The sequence below is a fragment of the Mustela lutreola genome, chromosome 1 (assembly GCF_030435805.1).
Source record: "Mustela lutreola isolate mMusLut2 chromosome 1, mMusLut2.pri, whole genome shotgun sequence".
Lineage (NCBI taxonomy): Eukaryota > Metazoa > Chordata > Mammalia > Carnivora > Mustelidae > Mustela > Mustela lutreola.
The window spans coordinates 283,721,392-283,740,901 of NC_081290.1; the positions used below are offsets into that span (position 1 = coordinate 283,721,392).

The window sequence follows — 19,510 nt, forward strand, 5'->3', positions numbered from 1 at the left end:
CCTGTAAATTATGTTCCAATGAAGCTGTTAATTTAAAAAAATATAGTAAAAATAATAGTTCTTGGTTGTCAAGGTGCAACCTTCCCAGGTACCAGCATGCATCTCATGAAATCCTCCTGCCAAGCCAGGGAAGGGGTGCTGTTATCACCCTGTTTCATGGGTGAAAGAGGCTGAGATTTGTCCAGGAACAGCCAGAGTGCTAAGGACAGGACCTGAACTCAAGTCACTCTGCTTCCAAGACTCCCCGGGCTCTCTGCCCAGGACCCACCATTTGAATACCTCTTCTGTGTCAGCCGGGGTCAAAGGTGCCCACAGTCGTTCCTCGCCAAAGGAACTGTTGCCACTTAGAGATGAGGTTGTGAGGCCCGGAGGGGAATGACTGGGTACACAGTTGGCAACTCCATTTTTGAGCCTTGGCACTGTCAGGCAGGAGTACGCCCACCACTTGGCATTGCCTCCTTGCAGGGCTCCCCCTGACCTCCAGGACCTTGACTTTCCCTGTCCTCATCCCTTCTGCACTCAGTCTGGCCCCTCAGGCCCACCCGACCCCCTCACCCCCACTGCCATACTGGGAGAAGAACGAGGGACAGGACGAGGCGGTGGCTGCCACTTACTGTGCCCCAGACCCTGAACTTTCCTACTGAAAACCCGTGACAACCCAGGCACCTGGGTGGTTCAGATAGTTAAGCATCTGCCTTTGGCTCAGGTCATGATCCCAGGATCGAGCCTCATGCTGTCTCCTAGCTCAGCGGGGAGCCTGCTTCTCCTTTTCTCTCTGCCCCCGGCTCCCCCTACTTGTGCTGTCAAATAAATAAAAAAATCATAAAAAAAAAAAACCCTAAACAAAACAAAACAACCATGACAACCAATTGTGAGGTCTACAAACACACATCAAGGCTGCTCCGGACTCAGGGCTGGCCTGGGTGCTGTGGACGCAGGTGCGTCAGATGCGTCTACTGTGGCTGAGACGCAGAAACCAAGTGGGCAGAGGCACAGAAGGGGCTCGAGGGGCCGCAGGTTCCACCAGAGGACAGGGAGCAGGGTAGGCTTCTTGGAGGATGACCCTTGAACTGATTAGGAGTGCTTCCCCCAGGGGGCAATGACAACCCTTCAGCCCCACCCAGGGTTAGAGGCCTGAGGGCCCCCATAGCCCCTGGACTTCACGACACTGACAGCCACACATGGCAACTGCTCACTTTGGATCTGTCTATTCCTGTTTCCTTAAGGACTGACTGATTCATCTCGGTATCCCTAGACTTGCCCAGGTCAGGGCGGGCAGACGGGCTCTGCTGACTGAAGAACAAGGCATAGTGAGCAACAGGTGGGCTGAGGGCGGTAGAGGACAAAAGCCTAAAGGCCGGAGGCAGATCTTGTGATCCAGGGGTCCACCTCCCTCTTGCAACCTGGTTTCTCTGTGGCGGTTTCGCCAGCTCCACCCTCTCAGCCCCTCCAGCTTGGTTAGCACAGCTTCCTGCTCCCCGCACTCTCTCGCCTACAGCACAATGGCCTACACCATGGCACCAACCGTCTACCTCTCCTGTCTCCTGGCCCTGTTGGTGGCAGGCCTGGCTCAACACATCAAGGACTCCCTCTGGCAGAAGGTAAGTGCCACTCTCCATGCTTCCTATGCTCCTCCCTCTGCAAGGCTCCCACCTGGGGCTCACCCTCTCAGAAACAACTGGCTTTATTCCCATTTCTCAGAGAGAGCAACTGAGGCTGGAGAGGGGACTGACATGATGCCATGGGGCCCGAGCTAACACAGGGGGACAGAGCAGGCTGAGCAACTGGTCCCCTAGCCCGAGCCCTGAAAGGCTGGAAGGCAAGGTCTGGTTCCAGCAATGACTCCTCCACCTGCTCTCTACCAACCACCCCACACCGTCCCCTTGGTTCCTTCTCAGGACCTAGATCCCAACATGCTGAAGCTGGAACAGGTCTTCGAGTTGTTCCGCGCCCAGTACAACCGGAGTTACTCAAACCCCAAAGGTATCCCGGGGCATGTACTTGCCCAGTTTACCCCCTCCCCTTCTCCCATTTAATAGATGAGGAAACCAAGATTCAGGGTGGGGAATGGGCTGGGCCAAAGCCATTCAGCAAGACAACTGGCAGGGCTAGGGGTATCCTCCCTGGTTTCCTAAATGCACAGAGGGCCATGATCATTCTTTGCTATGAAGTTGGAGGGCAGGAAGCACCTGCTGGTGTCTACCCCAGTCCCAGAGAATCGCCCACTTCCACAGCCATTTTCTTGTCACTCCACGCAGCAGGCCAACTACCGTCTACTCATGAGTTCATTCAGAAACACCAAAGATACTCCTCTTGTCCTCAAGCTGGGGACTCACTCTCCATATCCATGAGGTCCCAGCCCTGCTCCTGCCTTCTGGGTCTCATATTCATGGTGGTGGTGGGGGGGGGTCTGGGCGGAAGTTCCAGCCCAGGCTGCCCATGCCATGGACCCATAACCCCCTCTCCTTCCCCACCTTCATCAAGTTCCAGCTCAGACCCTGCCGTCAGAGGTGTGGGGCAGGTGTGGGAGGGGGCAGAGGACGACCTGGCAGGAAGCCAGTCTGACCACCTTTCCCTTCTGAGTCACTCTGCCTTCAGACCCTTTACTTGTCTTCCATGTGGGTGGGCAAAGATGTCCCCTTAACTGCCTCTGGGGAAAACCCAACCCTAGAGGGGCTGAGGAGCCACTTCCTTGGCCCAGTTGTCTGCAGCGGAGCCTGCAGTGGCCACAAGAAAGGAGCCAGTGTTCACCTGGGTGGGTGTGAGTGGGAGGGTGCTCAGCCAGCAGCCACTTCCTGCCTCTGGGGGCTTGGGAGGCTGCCGAGAACCATCACCTTTTGCTCCAGAGTATGCTCATCGCCTGGAGATCTTTGCACACAACCTGGCCCAGGCTCAGAAGATGGAGGTAGAAGACTTGGCCACGGCCGAGTTCGGGATGACTCCATTCAGTGACCTCACAGGTATTGGATGCTTCCTGGACCCTAGGTGGTAGGTGGGTAGGCAGAGACTTCTCCGGGGATACTGGCTGATGCACAGGGCTGAACTTCAGCTTTCACTTCCCAGAGAGAGGGACTCTGAGGACCAGAGGCCTGCTGGCTTGCCCCAAATCACAAAAGCAGGGTCTGAGTCCTAGTCCAGCTCAGGGTGGAGGCAGCAAGTGCAGGAGGATGTGTCCCAGGGAGAAACTTGGCTTCTCTCTGGGCCTTGATACCCTCTTAGGCGCCTGCCTCCCTGGGTGTTATGGGGACTCAAATAACCCCGAGTGTGGATGGCTGGAGCGGGAAAGGCACCGTATGGGGGAAAGGGGTCAACACTGTGACCCTGGTGGCCCTGTCCAACCCCCAGAGGAGGAGTTTGAGCAGCTCCATGGGCACCAGAAGATAACACCTGGAGAGACTCCTGCTGTGGGCAGAAAAGTGGGGTCTGAAGTGGTGATGGAGTCCGTACCCCCTAGCTGCGACTGGCGCAAGTTGAAGGGCGTCAAGTCACCCATCAAGGAGCAGGTATCTACCCCCATCTGGCCCAGTCTAGCCCCTGTGGCATGGGAGCGGGGGGTTGCAGGGGTGAGGGGAGAGGCCCGGGCACCTTCCCACCGGCCCCCTCCCGGCTAGGGAAACTGCAACTGCTGCTGGGCCATGGCCGCTGCGGGCAACATCGAGGCCCTGTGGAGCATCAGATACAACCAGTCTGTGCAGGTCTCCGTGCAGGGTATGGCTGAAAGAGGGGGGCATGTGATGGGGGGAGAATGGGGGTGCAGTGAGCCCACGCCATCCTGTCTTGCGCCAGAGCTGCTCGACTGCAACCGCTGTGGGGACGGCTGCAAGGGTGGCTTCGTCTGGGACGCGTTCGTAACGGTCCTCAACAACAGTGAGTGCCTCTCTAGGCAGCTTTTGGGGGCAGAGGTGGGGCTGGCGGGGGAGGGATGTTCAGGCCCTGAGCCTCCGCCCTGGCCTTGCTTATCTCCAGGTGGGCTGGCCAGCGAAAAGGACTACCCATTCCGGGGGAGCCTCAAACGCCATAAGTGTCTGGCCAGTAACTACAAGAAGGTGGCCTGGATCCAGGACTTCATCATGCTGCAGAACAATGAGCAGAGTGCGGCGGGGGGGCGGGGGCGGGGGGGACGACGTGGGCAGGCCTGGGGGCAGGATGACAGGGACGGACAGACAGACCAGGATAGAGGCAAAAAGACTGGGCTAGAGACAGAGATGGAGGCACAGAGTGGTGGGGGTGGGGGAGAACCAAGAGCCAAGAGCAGGGGGCACACGGGAAGCAGGGCCTAATGGCACCTTCTGCCCCTCAGCGATGGCCAACTACCTGGCCACCCATGGCCCCATCACCGTGACCATCAACATGAAGCTACTGCAGGTGGGAGAGGGTCAGGAAGGGGGGAGGGGCACCTAGGGGAGGTGGCCCCAGACTGAGCTCCTCTGCCTTTGCAGCAATACAAGAAGGGTGTGATTAAGGCCACACCCGCCACCTGTGACCCCTACCTTGTGAACCATTCTGTCCTGCTTGTGGGTTTTGGGAAGACCAACTCAACGGAGAGGAGGAGGGCAAAGGGAGGCCACTTCTGGCCTCATCCTCACCGCCCAATCCCATACTGGATTCTGAAGAACTCCTGGGGTGCTGAATGGGGTGAGGAGGTGAGTGTGATCTTCCCAAGGCGACAGGGCGGGTCAGGCCTCTCCCCTACTTCTGGCCCCATGTCCCCTTGACTTCCTAGGGCTATTTCCGGCTGCATCGTGGGAGTAATACATGCGGCATCACCAAGTACCCGCTCACAGCCCGTGTGGACCTACAGGGGAAGAAGGCCCCAGTGTCCTGCCCCCGCTGAGCTTGTGCCGCCGAGCCTCAGCCCTCTCCCACCATGCCCGCTGCCTCCTCGTTGGCCCCAGCAAAGGCTTTTGCCCATCCTCCTGATCTTGCTATGGCTTGAATAAACCAAGATGAGCTCCTTCCCTTGCACGTGAACTCAGCTGGGGTGGGGAAATGGGTTGGCAGAGCACAGACACCCCACACTCTGACACATCTTAGGCTCTGTGGGGCCCCCCGTCCCCAAGCATCCCTATGCACAGTCACCGGGATGCTCAGAAACAGGTGTGCGTGCGCCCAGGCACACTCCTGTGCACAGGCTCCTCCAAAGTCGTGGCAGCTTTATTGTCAGTTCGGGCAGGGCGGCGGGAGGGAACCTCAGTCATGATAGAGGCGCAGGAGGCAGCCACGGAGGGTGCCCATGTAGCGGTCCCAAAGGGCCTGGTGCCTGCAACGTGAACAGTGACAGTGGCCATCACCTGAGTCCCCAACCACGGATGCTGCTCCAAGAGCTTCATACACCTAAGCACTCCCTCCCTCCTCACACTGTTCTTACGCTCATTATCATCATCCTCCCATTCTATGGGTGGGAAACAGGTGTGGAGAGGTTCAGGACCCTGACCAAGGTCAGGTCCCAGTCTCTAAGTGGGGTGGTCCACACAGAGACTTCCACCCCGAGGGCAAAAGACAGAACCCTGAGTCTGTAGGAGGGCTAGGCCCTGGCAAGAGGCTCGCTACAGCCAGGCCAAGCTGGAAAGGAAGCCTGGGCTCTCTCACCGGAAGCCATCCAGGGAGTGGACGGACGCCGAATACTGATTCAAGAAGAGCCGCACGTCACTCAGTGGCCAGTGGTCAGAACGGCAGGGTTCCACGAACTGTGGGCCCAAGGAAAAATCTAGTATCAGTACAGTCCAGGGACAGGCCAGGCTGGGGATCAGAGAGCAGCAGGCAGGACAGCTCACCTTCTCCACGAGGTCCACAAACAGGTCTCGGACATCCTTATTGTGGGTCAGCTTGGCAGCCACATTCACCAGTCCCCGGGACAGATTCTGTGGGGCAGATAGCCTGGAAGTTCTGCCTTCTGTCCCAGAGGCTGCAGGCTGAGCCCAGAGGCTGGAGGAGGGGCCAGGGCCCTCCCCAAATCTACCTCCCTCCCTCAAGCCAACAACTCCCCCAGTTTGTTCCCCGCTGCCCAAGGTGGGTAGGGGGCGGAGCAGGGCTACCCGCCGTTCAATCTCCAGCATGAGCAGAGCTGGGGACAGTGCAGTGAGGCTGAAGATATCCAAGGGACAGAGGCCGGATTGGGCCACAGACCTTGAAGTTGGCTTCCATCTCAGAGAATACACCAAGCTTTCCCCGAAGGGCAGTACACACCAGGCTGCAGGGAGACAGGGTAAGTCTGGAGATGCCTGGGCCCCCACTCGCGCCCCAGCCCGAGGACCCTCCAGGGTCACCTCTTGTGTAGGTCCAGAAGGTCCTTGTCAGCCACAAGCATTTTGAGCTCCTTCAAGTCCTGGAGAAACTCCTTGTCTAGATCCACGTCCATGTCATCCACCTGGGAGTCTGGGGAAGGCCAGCAAGGGAATTGGGGTAGGGGTAAAAACGTCTCCAGTGGTGTCCCAAGCTTTCCACGCCTGCCCCCTCAGCACACCCCCGTGAGACAGAAAAGGAAGTGTGAGAAGGGCGGAGTCACTTGCCCCAGGCCACAAATCAGTGGCGGGCACTCTGTCTGCAGATGAGCTGTGCAGGGGGGACACGGGACTAGGAGTAGCAATGTCTGCATAAAGAAGAAAGGTCGCTGGAAACCGGGGCCTGCAGGAGAAACTGCTGGTGGGGACGCAGGCCCTGGGAAGTTGGGGAGGTGTCCGGGCAGCTGGGTGAGTGGGGGCCTCACCCACGGCTCCGAGGGTCCAGTTCTGGATCATGAGCTCAGCACAGTAGGCAAAGTCGCCAAAGCTCAGATACTGCAGTTTTTTCTTCCCTGTCTCGAAGCGGTTGTTGGCAAAGAAGACGATGGCAGCGTAGTCCCTGCAAAGATAGGAGAGTGGGCCTGTCAGGGTTTCAAATTCCTTTTTCAGGAGCAGCTGGCACCGGTGACATTGGCCGGGGCATCTGATTTCTGGCCTGTCTCTGTCCCAGCTCACTATGCGACGTGCTTCGAGCTACTTCTCTCTGGGCCTCCCTGTATGTGTGTATACAGAGGTGGTTTCATCCCAGGTCTCCTAAGGGTGGGGGAGACCTAAGGATAACAGTTACCATTTACCGAGCCCTTCCTAAGCCCCAGGGGCTACACCACAGGCTTTACATGCGACAGCCCCCTGGTAAAGAGCCGGTCTGATCCAAAGCACAGACGGGGAATAGGAGAGCCACTGCCCAGTACAGCCAGGGGGTCAAGTGGGTGGGGGTGGGGAAGGTGGACCTGCCTCGTGGCCCAAGGAAGGAGCGAGCAGGAAGGGGAGATGGCTGGCTTCTTGGCCGGCCCCTCACCTGGCCAACCGGTCAGACAGGAGGAAGTGTTGCTGAATGTTGTCCACCAGGGAGCCCCGCATCTCCTCCACCACCTTGAAGACTCGTTTAAAGTTGTCAAACTGCAGGGCAGTTAGGGGAGGAGGGAGGGAGGACTGGTCAGAGGCAGGTCATCTGATAAAGCGATTACTGAACATCCCTCCCTCACCTATGCATCTAACCAGTCAACAGATGCTGACTTAGTGCGTAGTATTCTTTTTTTTTTTTTTAAAGATTTTATTTATCCATTTGACAGACAGAGATCACAAGTAGGCAGAGAGGCAGGCAGAGAGAGAGGAAGGAAGCAGGCTCCCTTCCGAGCAGAGAGAGAGCCCGATGCGGGACTCAATCGCAAGACCCCCAGATCATGACCTGAGCCGAAGGCAGAGGCTTTAACCTAAGCCACCCAGGTGCCCGAGCATGTGGTTATTTTTAAGTAAACTATTAACTGCTAATACCTGTTATCGATTCAGGCATCTTGCTCTGGATAAATGTTTACTCACTCTTACCTCTGAATTCCTCTTATTTTATATCATGCTTTCCAGCCCTTCATGAGCTCATGCTGGAACTGACCCTCCTGGCTAAGATCCAGGAAGTAAAAAAAAAAAAAAAAAAAAAAAAGAGCAAATGCTAAGCTATACATAAGGAGTACACAAAAGACAGAGAGAAAAAATAGTAAAGGCCCAGAAAGGTTGCTTCTGCCTTCTGGGCCACCAAAAAGCCTTGTGGAGAATGTCCAATCTGACCCTCTGCTTTGTATTTCAAGGGGGCAGATGAGACGAAAAATAGTATACCCTCCAGCGGAGTGGCAGGAACAAAAAGAAAGCCAGGGGCTGGAGAAATATAAGCTGAGAAGGCTGGCAAGAGACCAGATCACAGAAGAGCATGACAGTCAAGGCCAAGAGGTGTGGCTACTATCCAGGATGGAGTGGGAAAGCCAATTAAAGTTTACGAGGAGGGGAAAGCTGTGGTCGGATCTGAACTTCTGAGAGAGCAGCTCCCGCCAGGGAGTAGGAGATGCTTTGGAAGAGCAAAACAAGGGACAAGAGACTGGGTATGAAGCCCCTGCCACAGTCAGACGTAGGAAAGGAGAATGGAGCTGGGGCAACGACCAAAGGGTTGGAGTGAAGACAGGGGATGTTGTGTTGGGGGACAGGGATGCAGTGCCCACTTGTCTCCGGCAGCTCTTGAGGGTGATGCCTGTTTTGGTGCTGATGTCGTCCAGGTCTTTCTTGGTGCCCTTGGACAGCTTCTTGCCCAGGACCTCCCGCACAAAGGCCTCGTCAAAAGCATAGTACCTGCGTGGAGGCAGAGGACACCACTGACTTCTACATAGGAGGGAAACGGGGGGGGTTCTAGCAGGACCTAAGTTTGGCCCCTCCCAGTCACAACTTTCTCAGACCGTGTGTAATTACGTCCCATCCCAACCCGGGCCTCGGTTTCGCCCTGCGAAATGGGTATATGGTCAGACAGGTTGGCGTCCCACCTCTCGATGAGCAGCGCCTGTCGGGAGGGCGGGATCTGGAAGATGAGCTGGTGCAACAGCTTAGGCGGTGCGTGCAGCAGGCGCTCGAGCATGTGGAAAGTACGGTAATGGTCCATGGTGTCGCTCTGCAGCACCGCTGCCGTGGCGCCCGTCTGCTCCAGGATTCCCGAGCGCACCCTCAGGGCCACCGCGTCGCTCACTGGGGAGTGGGCGCTAGCTTTAAGCCCCGCTCCGCGAACCCCCAGGCCCTCGGGGGATCCCAAGTCCGACTCCTACTAAACATCCCTCACCCCTGCCCACTTCCCCAAACGACCCGAGTCCTGGCCCCGCCCCCTCTCCCATCCCAAACAACCGCTCCTCCTGACCCGCCCCGCAGACGGCCCCCCACACACCCGAGTAACCATCCAGCCAGAGGCGATACACGTCCTCGTCGATGAGGGTCGTGTTCCCCACGAAGATGTCCAGCTCGCTGGTCATGGCGACGCCCGGACCCGGGCGCAGCGGCAGCGCCCCGTTCGGAGCGAGCACGGCCCGGGCCGGGCGCGCCGCCTGCAGGCTACTTCCGGGAGCGCCGAGATTCGGCTCCGGGCACCCGGAGCCAGAGATGGACCACTTCCGGGACAGAGATGGACCACTTCCTCCTCCTAGCGGGAGGGGCAATCCCAGGCTCCTTGTTCCCGCCCCCCCCCCCCCCCCCACCCTCTAGGCCCGGTAGTCCTACCAACCCTCACTTCCATCCTGGCCCAGTCTGCAGGAAGACTTCGGGAGTCGGGGCCGACGGACAGTCTCCCCTGCGCCGGCAACCTTCCCCTACACTTCTTTCTGGCTTTTCTCCTACTTTCTTATCCCTACTTTGATGTGTATCTTAAATGTAGGGGTTTCACAGGTCTCTATCCTAAATCTTTTCTCTGCAAAAAATATGTTTGACTTAATCTCCAAGGGCCCTTGCTGGGAGCCCCTCACTCCATTCTGCGGCTGAGAACCTCATCTGGGCGTAGGGCACCTGCTCCCATGGTTTTAACTCCCTCACTCCCTAACTCCTCCCCCCACCCTCCCCGCACTAATAATGACCTCTCTTACTCTGCAGCTCAGAGCTCTGGCTGGAGTCCACGTCAGGAGGACTGCCTAGATGCTCCTCTTTCTACGCTGTCTACGCTACAGGCCCCTCAAAAGCTAGACAGCCCTCTTTCCAATCTGTTTCTTTCCTGCGTTCCTATCTCAGTGACAGTCCCAACATTCACCCAGTTCTCAGACCAGAACCCTGGACTTTCTCCCGGAGTCCTCATTCTTCACGTTCAGTTCTGCTGATTTGCCTCCTGAATATTTCTAGGATGTTTTGTCCTCTCCACCCCTACTGGCACTGTCCCAGCCCAGTCCTCCTGCAGAGCTCTACCTTGCCCATTGACACAGTGTTCTTACTTATCTCTCTGCCTACATCTCTTCCCCATAATCCATCCCACATAGAGCAGCCTGAATAATTTTTTTAATGCACGTTTTAAAATGGTACTCCTCTGCTTAAAATCCTACTGGCCTGTGGCAACGCTCCAGCCCACTACCTTTTTAGCTTCTCTCCCTCCCTTTAGCATTTTCTCCACACAGCTACCTTTCGGAAACATCCAGCTACTTTCAACGTCCCTAAAGCAGCTAGGCCCCCAGCATCTTTCACCATGCTATTCCTGCTCCCTGAACTAGCTTTCTCTTTATTTGGCAATGCCCTATATGTCTTTCGGGGCCCCTCGGATTACCACCCCTTTGGGGAAACCTTTTTTGGGGGGTGGAGCTCCCTCAGACCATGCCTATTCCCCATTTACTTCTGGTTTTACACAGCCTGTTTCCCCCACTAAATTACGACCCCATTTGGGCCTGGGTGGCTCAGTCGGTTAAACCTCTGCCTTCGGCTTAGGTCATGATCTCAGAGGTCCTGGGATTGAGTCCTGGATCAGGCTCCCTGCTTAGCGGGGAGTCTGCTTCTCTCTCTCCCTTTCCCCCTCCCCTGCTCATGCTCTCTTTGTCTCTCACCCTTTCTCAAATAAATAAAATCTTAAAAAAAATAAATTACAACCCCTTGAGGACAGGATCAGAATCTTAGTCAAGTTTATTTCTGTCTGGGCTTTGCACACAATAAAAGTTTATTGAATAAATGAATCCCTATATGCACCTCCCCCCAGGGCAGGAAACGTTCCAACAGCGTGTAGGCTGATGATGAGTCAGGCACGTTTGGGCTCAGAGTTCCGAAAGGCTGGGAGCGATGTTCATTGAGCCGAGAATCTCCAGTATGAACTAAGTTAGGAAAGTTGGTAACGAGAACCGTCTGGGTTCCGTCGGGGAGTGGGCATGAGTCTGTGGCCGACGTCGGAGTCTTGGTTCTCAGGAGCTGAGAGGCCTAGGCGAGAGCTCGAGGCAGTTTGAACTGGGAAGTACCAAGCGCCTAGTTTGGGGTTCGCGGAGGGTAGTGGCGCTCACACCCCCGGCGCAAGGGGGTCTGTAACTCCGCGGTCTGGAGTGGGCGGGGAAGGGGAGCTCCCTTTCTCTGTATTCTGCGCTTAAATCCCGCCCCTTTCCGGGGAGCCTTCCGTGGATTGGCTGTCCTTCCTTAACGTCACACGGCCCCGCCCCGGCGCGCGCCCCGCCGCGTGCCCACCCCCGGGCGGCTGCTGCAGCCTACGCTACACAGGCGCTGCCTGCCGCCCGCGGAGCCGGAGCTCAACCGCGAGAGCGCAGAGCTCGACGTGGGCTCCTGGGCCGCGGCGGCGGGCAGGCGATGCTCCAGAGGTCTGAGCAGCCATGGAGGCCGAGGCGGGCGGCCTGGAGGAGCTGACGGACGAGGAGATGGCGGCGCTGGGCAAGGAAGAGCTGGTGCGGCGCCTGCGGCGGGAGGAGGCGGCGCGTCTGGCGGCTCTGGTGCAGCGCGGCCGCCTCATGCAGGAGGTGAATCGGCAGCTCCAGGGTCACCTGGGCGAGATCCGCGAGCTCAAGCAGCTCAACCGGCGCTTACAGGCCGAGAACCGTGAGCTGCGCGACCTCTGCTGCTTCCTGGACTCCGAGCGCCAGCGCGGGCGGCGCGCCGCACGCCAGTGGCAGCTCTTCGGGACCCAAGCATCCCGAGCTGTGCGCGAGGACTTGGGCGGTTGTTGGCAGAAGCTGGCCGAGCTGGAGGGCCGCCAGGAGGAGCTGCTGCGGGAGAACCTGGCGCTTAAGGAGCTCTGCCTGGCTCTCGGCGAGGAGTGGGGCCCCCGAGGCGGCCCCGGCGGCGCTGGGGGCTCAGGCGCCGGGCCGACACCCGAGCTCGCCTTGCCTCCCTGCGGGCCCCGCGACCTGGGCGATGGAAGCTCCAGCACCGGCAGCGTGGGCAGTCCCGACCAGTTGCCCCTCGCCTGCTCCCCAGATGACTGAGCGCTCAGCTTCCTTCACGTCGACGCCCGACCAGACTGCTTCCCAAGCGCCGGGACTGCGGTGGACCTCGGGACCTGGACGCCGTGCCGCCTGCGTACGAGGGGCCGCTGGCATGGATTTGGAAACTCTGGCACTAAGGAGGGCCCCTCGCTTTCGCTGGTGGGGCAGCAGGGGAACTGGAGGCTGGAGCGGAGGGACTTGCTGGGGGCGGGGTGGGGGCTAATAAACTGGAACGGAAGCAGAGCCCGTGGCCTGGGCAGCGTCTGTTTGGGACTCGCCGGGGTGGGAACGAGGGCGGGGACGTTGAGACAGGGTACCATTGCCATCTGGAGGGGCTGCAGAACTAAGGCGGCTGACTACCCCAAGACCTCAAGCCTGGGGCGGGGTGTGGGACCGTGGTGAGCCCCTGGCTTCCCCCATTAGGCCTCGGGACAGGCCGTGATCCGGCCCCTGAAGTGGCTCCAGCTCCCTTCCCGGCTCCTTCCTGTCCAAGACAATGGGGCAGGAAGCAGGTGTTGGGGGCCTAGAACCCAGTCTGCAGCCTCCCCCGAGGCTGGAAGGGGCGTAACAGCGCCCTCCTATGGTCCGCGCAGGAGCGCTGTGGGCCTCCCTGGAGGAAGAAGATAATCCTTTTGGCTTGCGCCCAACAGCACTCTCTTTCTCCCCTCAGTCCTGGAGATGAGGCAGCGCAGATGTAATCTCATTCGTCAGATAAGACAACTTAGGTCCAGAAATATCAAATATCAAATAATTTGTCCAAACTCGTTCAGTAAGTCCGTAGAGGTGAGACTGGAGCCTAGGGCTTCTGATTCCTCTGGGTTCAATGAGACCAGGCCAGAACTTCAAGCCTTTTATTCCATTTTGGTAGGTTTGTATAAAAATACTCTATGTAGGAAAATAAATAGCAGCTGCCTTCCTTGTGGAGGCTTGGATTCCCTGGAGCTGAAGTCTTCTCCGAGCTGGGGGGCTGCAGGTTGGCTCATCACAGAAGACTCTGGCACTCTCCTGCCATTCAGGAGGGGCCAGCAGAATGCCCTGGTTCGATCACTTGATGCTGCTGGCAGTGTGGGGCTGGATGAGTTCTTTAGTGTTCTAGGCTGGTAGAGTATCACCTGTCAAGAGCAGGATTGGGTGGACTAGAGGAAGAGGGCGATGAAGACTGTAGGTGTTGTCTGGAAGGGCTTGGGGGCTCTAGAGGACCTCGAGGGCTCTACAAAGTCCTTTTTGGTTGCCAGGAGTTCCCTCGCACAAATGGGAAATATTTTGTTTCCGATTTAGTGCAAATTCTGCTAGAGAAGCCAGCTCTGGAAAAACAGTGGGTAGCTTTGGTGGCCCCAAGCTGACTCTCCGAGGACCTGGAATATGCCCAGTGTCATCTGGAGGGATGGGGAAGAGCCTGCTGGGATGGGCATGGGATACAGTCCAGACCAGCTGGACCAGTGGGTGGGGAGACATTGGCTAGAGTGGCACCCGCCAGTAGGGGGCTGGGGTGCCTCATAAGGCAAGGAGGGTGGGGGAGCCCAGAGGGTCAGAGGATGGGTCCCCGCTGCTGCTGCTACTCCTGCGATGGGCTGAGGCGCAGGGCTCAGGGGTGCTGGGGTAGGTGAAGACCGGACTAGGGGTGAAAGGAGTCAGGGAGGGTGTGGTCATGAGCGTGGGGGTGTGCAATGCTTCGGGTTCAAGCACGGGCCCCGAGGAAAGAGAGATACAAGGTACAGGGCGGGAAGGTGCTGGGGGGCTGCTGGTGCCGCCGGTACCGCCCGCGCCGCCAGTGTCGCACTCCGTGGCCCCTTCCGGGATTTTGCAGATAGGGCGGTGGGCTTCGAGCACCAGCTCCAGGCGCTCCTTCTGCTTCTGCAGCTCCTCAATCTCTCGCTGCAGACCGGACTTCTCGTCCTCCAGTTTATCGGTCTCCTGCGGAGGGTTAGGAGTGGAATTAGAAGATAAGGGCTGAATATGGCGTAGCCTCGGGAGGTGGTGGTAATTGGGGGAGGGGGTGGGTCTCCAGTGAGTCTGGACTACAACTCCCATGAGCCCTTGGGAGAAAAATGGGCTCGGCTCCCATCAGGCCCGGGAGCATCTTAGAAGGAGGTTGTCTGCCGAAGCTTTAACCCTCCTCTCCCTCTGATGGGAGTGAGATGGGCTGTAACTAATTTTTAATCGCTTTTCCCTCATCGTTTTCTGCGAAGGAGTGCTCCGACGGGAGCCTGGGGAGGGGCCTTCATATCCTGGTGCCCTCTGGGACCCCTCAGGCTCTGGGGAGCCACGCCCCTCTGAGCTTCGGTAGACCGGGGCCTGGACACCCTCCGCGCCGGCCGGTGCTCACCGCCTGCAGGAAGTCGGTCAGTTCCTTCCTCCGATTCCTGCACTTGGCCGCCGCCAGCTTATTGCGCTCGCGCCTCACTCGACGGCGCTCCTCCTCCTCCGGGCTGATCTGGATGGGTAGAGGGAGTAGTGAGGTAGACCCTGGGCCACTGGTCGCCCGGCACTCGCCTTGTGGGGTGGCCCAGGGCTAGGACCCTGGGCGACGGTATGGCAGTGCAGCCCCCCCTCTCCCACCGCGCTTCAGGGACCACACAGCACCGGGACAGGTTCCCCGCACTCGCGCTTTAGTGAGATTGAATTAATCAGATTTTTGCCTCGTCTGATTACTCTCAGAATGCCCCCCCCCCCAACACCCACACACTCCACAAACCTTTACCCCTCTCCATCTCTCAGGACTCAACTGAGATACCTCTGCTCTTCCAAGAAGGTTTCTCTCTCATTTCCCACCCAGAAGTGGCCTTTCTTACTCTGAGCCCCTGGGGCCCAGCCGCTCTTTTTCAAAGGACCCTCATTCTTTTCAGTCTCTTGATAACCAAGTCAAGAGACTGAAAAGAATGAGGGCTGTGAGCACTAGGAGAGGTTGATGAGTGTTGCCGCTGAGTAAGATGTCTTTTATTAGGAACCTATTACATGCTGGTGTAGAGCTTTACACAGATTCTTAACCAAACTTCCCATGTAAGGAACTGAAGCCTGGAGAGGATGAATAACTCGTTTATGGTCCCAGAGCAGAAATTAAAACCCACTCACTCTGTTCCACATTGAGAGGGCAGGTGATGGAGACCACCTCCCCCAAAAGAACCCCACTTAGAGCTCACAGCCCCAGTCTAGGAGTCCCAGAAAATAAGAGCCCCATAAGCACAGGGCTGAAGAAGTCCAGGAGCCTGCCTTGGGCTCACAGCGTGGCCCTCTTCAGTTGGTCAAAAAGGTCTGTCTTAACTGCACATCTTTGCAAGAACCTGAACTCAGGTCAAGCTCCTTAATGTGCAAGCCTCACTCCACTACAGTCTCATGTACCAAAATGAAGGAGGAGCCGCCGCTCCCTCTATCTCTTATTTATTTTGGCAAGGAACTGTATTTTATTTTATTTTTTTAGCACTATGAAGGCAGGAGCCTTGGTTGGGGAGCCAAGAGTCCCCAGCTCACTCTGCTTCGAGCCTGTTAGCTCTGGATGAGACAGTGTGGCTTGATGGTTAGGATCTCACTTTCTAGTTGGAAAGACCTGTCTCATTGCTCACTACTTGCATGATCTGGACAAGTGACGACCTCTGTGTGCCTTCATTTCCCAGCTGTAAAATGGAGAAAACCAGAGTGCATTCCCCAGAGGCTTTTTGCAAAGATTAAATGGGACAGAGAGACTTAGACCCAGAGAGTAGCTGCAGGGAACCCTCCCCTTTCTGTTCTCTCCCAGCTCCATAGACGGCATGTGCTCACCATCTCCGTCCATGTCAGCGGGTAGAGAACCCTCTCCCGTCCACCCACTTCTCCATCTGTTGCTCCACGTGTGCACCTTACATTCTCATCTTCATCCCTGTTCTTGCTCTGCCAACCTCTCTACCCGGAATGTCTTTTCCTTCATCTCTATCTATGCAAATCCTCCCCATCCTTCTAGGCTCCAGAAAGCTTTCCCTGATCTAGAAGTGACCTCTTTGCCCTCTGGATCACCGCAGGGGCTCCTATTACTTTCTGCCTTGACCAGGAGTCACCAATGGCCTTACCTCCCCACCTCCCCCCTTTCTAAGCCCATGTGCCTTCGGCCGAGAACTTGTCCTCTGCCCCTCAGCACCCCTGTGGGCATCTGCACCAGCGCAATGCCTCTGCTATGTACCTGTTCACAGGGCCGGCGTCGCACCCCTGGAGGTGGCCCTAGGGCCCGGATGACTCCTGGCCGGGGCTGTGGGGGGCTGTACGGGGGGTAGGCCAGAGGCCTGGGGTAGCTGCTGGGTCCGAGGAAGTGAGGCTGCACCATCCACTGCAGCTCCTGGCTGCCACTCACAGCATGGACACTTGGCACGAGGTGGAACTTCTGAGGGATGGGACACGGAAAGCCAGGGATGAGGTCTGTGTAGAGTGAGGTGCCGCTGCTGGGCAGAAACCACACCGCCGTCCACCCTCAGTGCAGCTGTTGGTTCTGAGAGACCGGAAAGAGCACAGCCTGACAGAGAGACTGACTTGGTGACCAGTCTCTGCTTACGAGCTGTGTGACTTCGGGCAAGTCTCATAACCTTGCTGTGCTTTCATTCCCCTATCAGAACCAATACTTACAAAGTATGGATTCCAGGCACCATCCCAACCACTTGACAAATTACTGACTCATCTAATTTGCACAACAGTGTCTTCATTTTCAGACAGGAAGACAGTTGTCCACAGACACATAGCCAGTAAGTGGGAAGTGGAGTTTGGGCCCAGGCGTACTCCTGTATTCTGCCTGAATCCCATCTGTACAAAGAGGAGAATTCTGGCTCCTATCTCCAAGGCTGGCTGGGCGAGAGAATGGGCGTGACAGGGCCTGGGAAGTGGCCGGTGCCCAGTGCATGGGGCTGTGGTGGGCAAGAGCCACTGGCCTGGGCTGAGGCTGTCCCAGTTAACTCTTAGCTCAGCCCCTTACTGGCCGTGACTCAGGACAAGCTATTTAACCTCCATCCTTGTTTTTAATTTGGTTGTAGGTGAGGATTATGGCATCTCATTGATGCGAAGAGATGCCCTTTAGTAGCTCTGAAATCACAGTTCACTTGGCAGCTTTAGAAAAATTTACTGGCACAAAATAATGGTGGGCTCTCAACTCAGTGAATTCTTAGATTCAATGAAACCTCCCCGAACCATACGGGCTGCACTGTAAGCGTTCCGTGTATTACCTGCCAAGATTTTCCTTCAGCCAGAAATCCGAGAAAAGGGTTGAGATGGGGATTCAGTTTTGGGGAGGACTTGGGGCTGGGCCTTGGCGCCCAGGCCTTCGGGAAGCTCGCCACAAGCCCAGGCAAGTCCAGACAGCGGTGTCCCCTGCCCAGCGCTGCGGGCCTAGTGGCCCGGTGACCCCAGTTCCGGGACTGAGGCACTGCCCGCGGCATCTCCCGCTCCCGAGTAGTCGGGCCCCGGGCTGCTGCGGGCCAGGAAGGGAGGGGCGCCCCGGGTGAGTCAGCCACCGTGACTCGGCCGCTGTGACTCGGCGGAACGGACGCCGCTCCTTCCCTCCCCTAACGACACGTGCGCGCTGCCCCTCGACAGGAAGTGGGCACCTGCAGCCACCCAAGTCCCCCCAGCCTGCAGCGGGGCGCCGTTTGGTGCCGACAGTCGGGAGACGCGGGAGCTGCCCGCTGCAACACCCCGCGCACTTCCCGGCATCTCGCAGCCTCCTCCGGCCCCAGCCTGTAAATTAGAGGCGGAGAACCAGTCTCCCGGAGTCCAGCAGGCTCCACTGCTCCGAGAAAGGAACGGGGACTTGGCGACAGGGTACAGACAGACAAACGGGCACAGAGAAGGTCACAGACAGTGTCGAGGATTCCCGGTCTGTCGGAGGTAGCCTGCCGCTGGATGTCGCCCCCCTCCTGTGTGGGGACTTATCGGCGTCAGCTCAGACTCCGGATCCCGGGGGATTTAGTCCGCGATGGATCAGACCCTCTGCTCCTGTCCGAGCTGGGACTAATCCCGGACTAAGGGGCGCCTTTCTGACGCGGACAGGACGAAGAAATCAGTCGTGGACGGGAGGAAAGAAAGAAGGTAACAGAGACAACAGGACAGATAGACAGTAGACAGCGAAGGGAAAGGGGGCAAGACAGAGGGGACGTTCGCAGATCTTTGTCGCGCCTGCCGCGCGCGTTCCCCTGGGCTGTGGGGGAAACGTGCCTCTAGACGCGGGAGAATCCGCGGCCACGGCCACGGCCCAGATCCTGTCCCCACTCCTGTTCGCGGCCCCAGTCCCAGAGTGTGCGGAGTCGACCGCAGTGTCCCAGGCGCTGTCCACCCGGGAACCCCAGGCGTCGGGTCCCTCTCACCTGCTGGCCTGAAGTGGGGGGCTGCGCCGGGCCGCCGTACGCACCGCCGGCCCCGGAGCTCGGTCCGGGTTCCCCGAAGTCTCGGAACATGCCCTGGCTGGCTGCTTCGTGGGGTCCGCGTCGCCGGCTTCGGTTCTGACTCACTTGCTCCTCGCGGAGTCTTTTCTTTTTATGAATGAAAAGTTCTCGGGCTGAACCACTTCGATTGGGAGGGGGGAGCGGGCGATTTTCAACGGCGCTGGACACCTCAGGGCTCCACCTCCCCAGACGCTCCGCCTTTTGCCAATCCGCACTGAATTTGTCTACGCCTCCTACAGTCCAGTGACCGCCTTGTCGTGGGGAAAGGGACGGACCTGGAGTCCCCCAGGACAGCGGCGGGTCAGCCCCTTCTGACGTAGTTGCCCATACATGGTGCAATTTCCTCGCCGCGCCCAGGTGGAGCCGAGGATTCCCCCGCGGATTTACGCACCTGTGAGCGGCTGGGCGCCGCACCCCGCCCGCGAGCCCAGGCTTTGGACCGTGCTTCCCATGCGCAGGCGCGGAGCCCACTCATCGCCGGATCCGGCCTTAGTGTTGGCATTCGTCAGAGGGCACGAAAGACTCACACCTTGTGGCGGGTGGGAGGTTGGAATGATGAATGAGAAAGGGGTCTGCAAACAGTAAAGTGGATTATAAATGTGATTGTGCTGGTTATTATTTTATTTACGGGGTGCTTACGTCGTACTTAACTGCCGTCCAGGGCTTCACACCTGCTGGCATTGTTTTAAGGTTCAGGTATACTAAAAAGTGGGTAAATGATAAACCAGGGTTACCGAAGGGTGGTCTATTTTAAACGTTTACGATGGACAAGTTAATGGTTTGGACTACCCACAAATACAAGGTGACTCGATTGTGCTACTCCTGGGATAATTTCAGAAGTTATAACAAGTTTTGATTCAGATCCTGCATAAGCGGTTAAGAGACTGCGGAGTCGGCCATGGGACGCATTTGTCCTATGCTC

General features: G+C 57.6%; 4 protein-coding genes across 4 annotated transcripts; 2 read left to right on the forward strand and 2 right to left on the reverse strand.

Annotated features, from left to right (window-relative positions):
- The first annotated feature begins 929 nt into the window (after positions 1 to 929).
- On the forward strand, positions 930 to 4,955 carry CTSW (cathepsin W). Its single transcript, XM_059147562.1, has 11 exons — positions 930 to 1,042; positions 1,499 to 1,601; positions 1,899 to 1,983; positions 2,847 to 2,960; positions 3,346 to 3,503; positions 3,612 to 3,708; positions 3,787 to 3,867; positions 3,967 to 4,092; positions 4,301 to 4,365; positions 4,440 to 4,643; positions 4,724 to 4,955. The coding sequence occupies exons 1-11, from the start codon at positions 948 to 950 to the stop codon at positions 4,832 to 4,834; spliced, it is 1,239 nt and encodes a 412-aa protein (XP_059003545.1). The 5' UTR covers positions 930 to 947; the 3' UTR covers positions 4,835 to 4,955.
- A 183-nt stretch (positions 4,956 to 5,138) lies between these two features.
- On the reverse strand, positions 5,139 to 9,370 carry FIBP (FGF1 intracellular binding protein). Its single transcript, XM_059147588.1, has 10 exons — positions 9,196 to 9,370; positions 8,804 to 9,002; positions 8,489 to 8,615; positions 7,300 to 7,400; positions 6,707 to 6,840; positions 6,267 to 6,375; positions 6,127 to 6,190; positions 5,775 to 5,861; positions 5,590 to 5,687; positions 5,139 to 5,260 (listed from the first exon to the last, which is right to left on the reverse strand). The coding sequence occupies exons 1-10, from the start codon at positions 9,278 to 9,280 to the stop codon at positions 5,191 to 5,193; spliced, it is 1,074 nt and encodes a 357-aa protein (XP_059003571.1). The 5' UTR covers positions 9,281 to 9,370; the 3' UTR covers positions 5,139 to 5,190.
- Positions 9,371 to 11,433: 2,063 nt separating this feature from the next.
- CCDC85B (coiled-coil domain containing 85B) lies at positions 11,434 to 13,137 on the forward strand. Its single transcript, XM_059147715.1, has one exon. It carries the CDS (start codon positions 11,588 to 11,590, stop codon positions 12,194 to 12,196), a length of 609 nt encoding a protein of 202 aa, XP_059003698.1. The 5' UTR covers positions 11,434 to 11,587; the 3' UTR covers positions 12,197 to 13,137.
- Positions 13,138 to 13,251: 114 nt separating this feature from the next.
- Positions 13,252 to 19,175, reverse strand: FOSL1 (FOS like 1, AP-1 transcription factor subunit). Its single transcript, XM_059147702.1, has 4 exons — positions 18,511 to 19,175; positions 16,347 to 16,544; positions 14,523 to 14,630; positions 13,252 to 14,110 (listed from the first exon to the last, which is right to left on the reverse strand). The coding sequence occupies exons 1-4, from the start codon at positions 18,598 to 18,600 to the stop codon at positions 13,691 to 13,693; spliced, it is 816 nt and encodes a 271-aa protein (XP_059003685.1). The 5' UTR covers positions 18,601 to 19,175; the 3' UTR covers positions 13,252 to 13,690.
- Positions 19,176 to 19,510: the final 335 nt, after the last annotated feature.

Coding starts and splice junctions, on each gene's coding strand:
- CCDC85B (XM_059147715.1), top strand. CDS start 11,588: ATGGAGGCCGAGGCGGGCGGCCTGGAGGAGCTGACGGACGAGGAGATG.
- FIBP (XM_059147588.1), bottom strand. CDS start 9,280: ATGACCAGCGAGCTGGACATCTTCGTGGGGAACACGACCCTCATCGAC. Junction 9,003..9,195: donor CTGGCTGGATGGTTACTCGG/GTGTGTGGGGGG, acceptor CCCACTCCCCAG/TGAGCGACGCGGTGGCCCTG. Junction 5,688..5,774: donor TTGTGGACCTCGTGGAGAAG/GTGAGCTGTCCT, acceptor TTGGGCCCACAG/TTCGTGGAACCCTGCCGTTC.
- FOSL1 (XM_059147702.1), bottom strand. CDS start 18,600: ATGTTCCGAGACTTCGGGGAACCCGGACCGAGCTCCGGGGCCGGCGGT. Junction 14,631..16,346: donor GACGCCGGCCCTGTGAACAG/GTACATAGCAGA, acceptor CTACCCATCCAG/ATCAGCCCGGAGGAGGAGGA. Junction 14,111..14,522: donor TGACCGACTTCCTGCAGGCG/GTGAGCACCGGC, acceptor AACCCTCCGCAG/GAGACCGATAAACTGGAGGA.
- CTSW (XM_059147562.1), top strand. CDS start 948: ATGCGTCTACTGTGGCTGAGACGCAGAAACCAAGTGGGCAGAGGCACA. Junction 1,602..1,898: donor AGGACTCCCTCTGGCAGAAG/GTAAGTGCCACT, acceptor GTTCCTTCTCAG/GACCTAGATCCCAACATGCT. Junction 3,504..3,611: donor AGTCACCCATCAAGGAGCAG/GTATCTACCCCC, acceptor CCTCCCGGCTAG/GGAAACTGCAACTGCTGCTG.